Here is an 8,420-nt window from a genome sequence, read left to right as displayed (position 1 = left end):
AAAAAGAAGAAACAGGTAAGGAGAAAGAGAGGGAAAAGGACAATCCATAGAATGAAGGAAAACTCAGAAGAAATCAAGAAAAATTATTAAGCAAGCTGGCAAATCTCACAATGTCAGATTCTAGAGGTGCAGAAAAGGTGAAAGGGAAAGATCTCGAATCCAGCAGAGAGGAAGCCCACAAAGAAATCAGGAAGAAAAAGCAGAAACAAATATAAGAGAAAGAATCATGGAAGACAAGAGAAACAGAAATAGAACTTGCAATCCAAAAGATACAAAACACAGAAGTGCAAAAGGAGGATACAAGGAAAGAAGTTCCAGAAGGAGACAACAGTAAAGATGTAAAAAAACCAGAAAAAAAGAGAAAGGAGAGCAGAAGAAGTGGAAAAGAATGGCTCAAGAGGTTGTGCAAGAACATAGCAGTAGGGAAGAGAAAATAAATCCAGAAGGGAAGAGGAAGCTTGGAGAAGGAGCACCGATGGAAATTATAGAAGAGGAGACTCAACTAAAAAAGCACCAACCTAGCACCCCACGGCAGAGGCTGCAAAACAGCCCTGCCGAGATCAATAAGGCTAATAAGCTGGAATTGCCGTGGGCTTGGGAACCCATGGGCAGTTAGAGCTTTGAATAAGCTCTTAAGCCAAAAAGATCCCAACCTTGTTTTTCTAATGGAAACAAGGAAGAAGGCAGATGAAGTAAGTAGATTAAGAAGAAAAGGGGGGCTTGATAATATTATAGGGGTAGACTGTGAAGGAGAAGGAAGAAATAGATCAGGAGGGTTGACAGTTATGTGGGAAAAAAATACAACAGTGGAGATAATCTCAATGTCCTCAAATCATATAGATATGGTAATTCAAACAGAAGGATACAGCAACCCTTGGAGAGCCACAGGCTTTTATGGATGTCCAGAATCAAACAACAAGCACAAATCTTGGGAATTGCTTAATTCTCTTGGCCAGTCCAACAACATGCCATGGATGGTCTTTGGAGACTTCAACCAAGTGCTGGAACAAAGAGAAAAACAAGGAGGACTACCGGTGACCTATACACAAACTAGAGGATTCAAAGAAGCCTTAGAGGTAAATGAACTTCTTGACTTGGGCTTTGTAGGACATAATTTTACTTGGTCCAATAACCAGACTGGAAATCAGAATGTGCAAGAGAGACTTGATAGAGCTATTGCCAACATAGATTGGAGGGAGGCTTTTCCAAGAGCGGTGGTCCAGCATCTTCAAAGATATAGATCGGACCACTGCCCGATACTTGTAGATATGCTGGGAGAATCAGAACGAAAGACAAAGAGAACACATATCTTTAGATTTGAGCAAGTATGGCTGGAAAATGAAGAGTGTGAAGAGGTAGTAAGGAGAACATGGATACCCGGAACACCTAATCTACAAGGAAAACTAGGAAACTGCAGCAAATCTTTAGAGGAGTGGGGCAAGAAGAACTTCGGTCAGATCCCAAAGGCTATTAAAGAGAAGCAGAAAAAGCTACAAAAAGTGCAAGCTGGAGATCAAACACATGCAACAATGATACAATCAAAGAAAATCCAAGAAGAATTGGATGAGCTCCTAAAGCAAGAAGAAATCTGGTGGTCACAAAGATCAAGGGCAAATTGGCTAAAGGCAGGAGATAGGAATACAAGGTTCTTCCATCAAAAAGCATCTCAAAGGAAGAGAAGAAATAGAGTACAGAAAATTTCAGATGATGTAGGAGTAATCTACGAAGAAGAAGAAAAAATTGAAGAGGTGATGACAACCTATTTTAAGAGGCTGCTTGCTGCTGAAAATACAGAGAGAATTGAAGAAGCATTTGAGGTTGTTAGGGGAAGGATAACACAAGAGAGACTAGATATAATTCAAAGCGAATTTACCAAAGAAGAAGTCAAGATAGCCTTGAGCCAAATGCACCCAACAAAGGCACCAGGGCCTGATGGATTACCAGCTCTTTTCTACCAAAAGATGTAGAATACAGTGGGAGAAGATGTGACAAAGTGGACACTCAACGTTCTTAATAATGGAGGAGATCCCTCAGAGGTGAACAAAACCTTTATCTGCCTCATCCCTAAGATTAAACACCCGAGCCACACAAAAAATTACAGGCCAATATCTCTTTGCAACGTTATTTTCAAGCTTGTAACAAAGACAATTACAAATAGGCTAAAACTGATCCTGCCAGACATTATAGGAGAATTTCAAAGTGCTTTTACACCAGGAAGACTTATAACAGATAATGGTCTAGCAGGTTTTGAGATATTTCATTTCATGAAGAAAAAAAAAGGAGGGCAACAAGGGCTACATGGGAGTGAAGTTAGATATGGAGAAGGCCTATGACCAGATTGAGTGGTCCTTTCTCATTGAAGTGTTCAGATCTATGGGCTTCCCACAAAGATGGATTGATCTAATTTGGGTATGCATAAGCACAGTGTCTTTCTCTATTTTGATAAATGGCTGTCCATTAAAAGAGTTTAATCCCGCAAGAGGAATCAGGCAAGGAGACCCGTTATCTCCTTATCTTTTTATCTTGTGCGCTGAAGTTTTCTCTGGTCTTCTAAGGAAAGCACAAGAAAGGAAAGCTATACAGGGGATCAAGATTGCAAGACAGGCACCAGAAATTACCCATCTCCTTTTTGCGGATGATAGTATCCTTTTTTGAGAACAACATATCAGAGCATTCAAGTACTGATAGAGATTCTTAAATACTACCAATTAGCTTCGGGACAGAGAATTAACTTGGACAAGTCAGAAATTTTCTTTAGCCGAAATGTACCTCCTACCAGACAGATGCTTATCAAAGATTGGCTGAATGTAAAGGCAGTGGAAAGTCACTCAAAATACTTGGGAATACCAACTATGGTCGGTAGATCCAAGAAGCAGATTTTTGAGTTTGTTCAAGAGAAAACCTGGAAGAAGCTAAAAGGTTGGAAAAAGAAAACTCTATCAAAAGTGGAAAAAGAAATTCTCATCAAGTCAGTTGTTCAATCTATCCCTTCTTATATCATGGGATACTTCCAATTACCTAAGAGTCTTTGCAACCATTTGGAGAGAATGATTAGCAATTTCTACTAGGGCAGGAAGGAAGGGGAAAGAAAAATACATTGGGTAAGTTGGAACAAGCTTAGCAATGCAAAAGAAGAAGGAGGATTGGGCTTTAGAAGTTTTGAAGCATTTAACCAAGCCATGCTAGCCAAGCAAGGGTGGAGATTAATGAAGAGACCTGATTCACTGACAGCAAAAATACTAAAAGCCAAATACTTTGCAAGAAGAAGTTTTCTTCATGCAAACAAAGGACACAATCTCAGTTATACTTGGAGGAGCATCTGGGGTACAAAATGGATGCTGGAATTAGGCGGACTTTGGAGGATAGGAACAGGGAGGAGCACCAGAATTTGGGGAGATCCATGGCTTCCTAATCAAAACGGGCACAAAATTTGGAGTCCCAGAGCAAGTTTTGATCAGGAAGCCACAGTGGACAACCTTATCAACCAGGAAAACAGAACTTGGAACCAAGAATTAATCACAAACAACTTTCTACCTTTTGAAGCAGATCAAATCCTAGCACTACCATTACATATCCAAGAACAAGAAGATAATTTTTACTGGAAATTTAACAAAACTGGGGAATATGAAGTGAAGAAAGCTTATCACCTGATAAGGAAGCACAGCTAGGAACAAGGGCACAGTAGAGTATCAACCCTCGAAGAGAAGCAGCGATGGAAGCACCTTTGGAAGATGAGAATACCACCCAGAACTTTGAACTTCATGTGGAGGCTCATGCATAGATCACTACCTACATAATCAAATTTGCAGAAAAGGGGAGTCAGATGCATTTCAATTTGTCCTAGATGTTTTGAAAAAGAAGAAACTGAATCTCACATTTTCAAGGATTGCAACTGGACAAGGAGGTTTTGGTTTATCTCTCCCTTCACTTTGAGAACAGAATCAGCGGAACAAACTCCTCTATTGGACTGGATTGACGTAACCTTGAAGGAAATTGGGGGAGAAGAAAAAGGGCTTTTCTTGTGCAGCCTCCATAGCCTCTGGCATGGGAGAAATAAATTGGTGTTCGAGAATGATCAATCCCCACCAGAAGTATTGTTGGAGAGAGCTCAAAAAAATTTCACCGAAGCAAATTTCATGGCAGAAAGATCTGTGTTGTCTCAGGAACCTCCACCGGGTAGCCAAAGTGATGACTTTTGGAGTGCTCCTCCACCAAACACCTTTAAATTAAATGTTGATGCAGCTACTAATAATGGAGGAAGAGGGGGAGTTGGTGTAGTTATTAGAGATAGTGAAGAGGTAGTTGCAGCAGCTGCCACGTTGGAAATTGCCTCATCTCTTTCAGTTAGAGAAGCTGAGGCTATGGCTTGTTATCTGGGTCTGGAATTTGCAATCCAATGCTGTTTTTTTGATATTGAGTTGGAAGGAGACAATATAAAAACAGTGAAGGCCCTTAAATCTGAATACCCATTTGGAGGTTCTTTTGGAGTGATAATTTTCAATTGCAAAACCTTTTTGAATAGGTTCAGGTATTATAAAATTTTACATGTAAGAAGACAGGGGAACTTAGCAGCCCATTACTTAGCAAGAGTAGCTCTTACCATGCCAAATGTAATGTGGCTGGAAGAGACACCCTTAGAAATATGTAATTGAATCTATCTTGATATTTTGAATTGTAGAGTTTAATATAAATAGAATTTCTTTCAAAAAAAAAAAAGTAGCTGAGGTTTTAGTTTAAAAAATAAATCATGTGTCTCTTAATATGCTTCAATTGGGTTTAAAACTTGACAAGACCAAGTAATAAATAAGAACCTGAAGTGTTGAGTGTGTGAATATATAGTATGAATGAGTTTGGAATAATGTCTAAAATTGGAGCTATTCAATCTATCTGACAAAAAATAAAAATAAAAAATAAAAATAAAAAACATACTTTAAAGAGAAGGAATAAACAATCCAAACAATTCAATATCAAGATCAAAATTAAATAAGAGAGGCATATACTGTTTGGAGGCCTCCAATGCAGAATATGCTGTGTACAAAATTTTCATTTAAAAAACCTAAATTACATGATTTTAAGATGATCTAACTTGGAGTCCTTAATTATTTAAATTTTTTCTTTATCAAAAGGCAACATTTGTACTATATAGTTATCTTCAGAAGGTGGAAATACAGGAAACTAAAATTTTTGATAATGGAGACTGAAATTTTAATAACATTTTATTTTTGAAATATCCTCGATCAAAATTTTATATTCCAAGTTTACCCTTCACCTCTAACCTCACTCAACCTCTCACCCCACCATCACACATCTGCCATCAATAAGAATAGTATCTCATATACAAGAATGACAACAACACCTGAACTCGCGGGTATCAATCCCGCCTCCACCCGCTACCTGCCCCGCACCGGAATGGGTTTTTAATGGGGCAGGTTCTTGGGCGGGGCGGGACGGGGTCAGATTTAGGCAATACCTGCTCCGGTATATATATATATATATATATATATATATATATATATAATTTTAATGTGTAATATATATAAAATAATTAGTAAAATGATTAATAATATTGCATTATATTTAAATTTTTATTTTAATTTATGTTATGTATGTGATGATGGTTATATAAATTTTGAAGTTTAATTTTATTTATTGGATTTTAATAATTATAGGGGCGGGGTGGATACCCACAGGGACGGGTTAGGGTTTCAACTTTTTACTACCCGCGGGTAGGAAAGGAGCGGGTTCTATACAGTATAGGGCACAGGACGGGGTCGGGTAGAGCAAAAATCCGCCCCTACTCGCCCCGTTGCCACCCTTAATTTCATAAATCAGATTCAACAACAACAACAATCTCATAACATCATACCAAATTCCACCACCAACAACAACAATAATACCAAAAGCAACAATAATCAAAATTAGATTCAACCAGTGATGGATCTAAAAAATTTTATTAGTAGGGACAAAATATATATAACATGATAATAATTTTATAAGTATATTTTATTATTATAAAATATAATTAATCTTCTAACTATTTAACTAATAAATTAAAACACTTATATAGTAATTTAAATAATAATATATAACTTAGAATTTTATTTTTTTAAATTTGATATTTTAAAAATATTGAATAATTCTTTCATTGTTAATACGATTAAATGTTTTATTTTTTATATATATCACTAAATAATCATTTAAAATTTATCTCTTATAAGATTACGAAATTGACTCTTTGTAATATTCATAATTAAAATTTTTTTAATTGATGTCGTTATTACTAACAAAACTAGAGCTAACTTCAAAAGAAGAAACATCAATAGATATCCGTATATTTGAATCTTACTTTTCATTTTAACTGTTTTTTGTTATTAGTTAATATTACTATATTTTAAAATTTAAATTACTAATAGATCTTATTATTCAATAATATTTAACTATGTAATAAAAAATATATAATAATAATATAACTACAAAATAAAATACAAAATAATTAAATGAATTAAAAAATATAAAAAAATAAAAATAAATCTTTCATTGAATCAAAAGAAATTAAAAGAATGAAGTTAAGGAGTGTTGCTAGGAGACAAAGAGTCAAGAACAAACAGCAAGAGAAGAGAATTAGAATTCTAGAGAGCATAAAAAATTATACTTTTGTACTTAAATTTAAATTACTAACTTAATTTTTAATTATCTTTTTATTATTATTATTTAATTATTTTTATAATCAATATGATATTATCATAAACAGTGTAATTAGATATTCTTTAAAAAGTGTCCATCATTCAATTTTTAGAAGAGAGAGAAACTAAAAAACAAGTAACTTCGTATAAAAGTGAGTATTTAAATTAATTAAATAATATTATTTAAATCAAAAGACCGACTAAAAAATGAAAATTTAAAGAACAAGTAGCATTTTTCTATTATAAAATAGAAAAAATTTTTCTCTATACATTATGAAAACAAAAATAGATTAAAAAAAATTATAATGGAGTTAAATTTATTTATTGAGTGGGAACAAATAAATTTTTCTCCCATATACTATATGTAATTCTATCAAATTTTGATAGAGGCACTTGCCCCCACACTCTCCAACATAGATCCGTTTCTAGATTCAACAATCTCGTAACACGAGAATTTTAAAATGAATAAAAAAGAGAATAATAGAGGCGATGCGAAATTGGAACTGAGCTGGCACGACAGACTGAACAGGGTGGCACGATCTGAATAGAGGCGGCACAGTGCAAAACTGGCACGGCACGACTGTAACGATGGCAGAACACGACGCAATGAAGACAACAAACACGATGCAACAGAACATAATGCAACAAATTAAACATAATGAGATATACGACGGTCGTAGGTGTTGTCATCGTTGTTACTGTTGCCGTGGAGAAACAAAAATGTAGCTGCTGGTTTGCTAGAAAAAGAGGAAAAACAGAAAAGGAGGTGACGGGTAGAGAAAAAGAAAGGAAAAGGGATAGGGTTTTGATTTTATTAAGGATATTTTAATAATTTGTATTATTTAAGATATTAAGATATAACTCAATTTTATACTTTTTATAACAAATATAATACATAAACTTAATTTAATTTTTATCTTTTAATTTTTATCTCTCAATCTTTATTTTTCAATTTCAATCTCTATTTCAAATACTAACTAATAGTCCTTTGATCACGATAAAATCAGCACCCTCTCTAATATTCTTTCGCTCCAAGATTTGATATTTTCCCCTCGAACGGTCTGATACTTCTTTTGCTTTTGATCTAATGTGATAAAAACTCTTTCAAATGTGTGCTATATCCAAATGTAATGCTAGTCTGTGTATAGAAGCTGATTTGTTTTGTTTGTTCATAATAAAGTTGATCTGCAATGCTTGTTCACAATACAAAAATTGTTATACATATTTGTAGTTCTTATTGACTTGTTTTTAACCTGCAAATAAACTTAGCATACACATTAAATACAACATAGATTTTTAAACTCAACTAAATATTTATCATTATAATTAAAAATTAATTATTTTTTAAACTCAACAGTTTAATTGTTTGAATATAGTATCATATTTTTTCTTTTTTAAAAAAAATTTGAGATGTGAGTTTAATCTCCATGCGTGGCTAATATAATAGAGTTTTTACCTTTCATTTTAGTATGTTCAATTTTTTTTCTTTGTATGTATGGAATCCAAGACCCAAGAATTAACTTGTCTATCCATCTATTTTTATATTTACTTATAAAAGATAAAAATTTTAACAAACAACTTATATATGTGTGGCCGTATTTCACTAACTAGTTAAATTCAACAACGATAATGAATTTCTCAGGATAGGAATGATGGAATGGATATACATGGAGTCATGGACTGATGGAGACAGATTGAAACGTTCAAATAAGTAATTGGACAATCAAATTCAATGGG

General features: G+C 34.2%; 1 protein-coding gene across 1 annotated transcript; it reads left to right on the top strand.

Moving 5' to 3' along the window:
- The first annotated feature begins 4,136 nt into the window (after positions 1 to 4,136).
- Positions 4,137 to 4,685, top strand: LOC107610546 (uncharacterized). The gene is made up of 2 exons (XM_016312590.1): positions 4,137 to 4,528; positions 4,679 to 4,685. Exons 1-2 carry the CDS (start codon positions 4,137 to 4,139, stop codon positions 4,683 to 4,685), a joined length of 399 nt encoding a protein of 132 aa, XP_016168076.1.
- The last annotated feature ends 3,735 nt before the right edge of the window (positions 4,686 to 8,420 follow it).

Source organism: Arachis ipaensis, chromosome B8 (genome assembly GCF_059453495.1).
Source record: "Arachis ipaensis isolate K30076 ecotype BB chromosome B8, ASM5945349v1, whole genome shotgun sequence".
In the NCBI taxonomy this organism is placed as follows: domain Eukaryota; kingdom Viridiplantae; phylum Streptophyta; class Magnoliopsida; order Fabales; family Fabaceae; genus Arachis; species Arachis ipaensis.
This window is presented reverse-complemented; position numbering and strand designations above follow the sequence as displayed.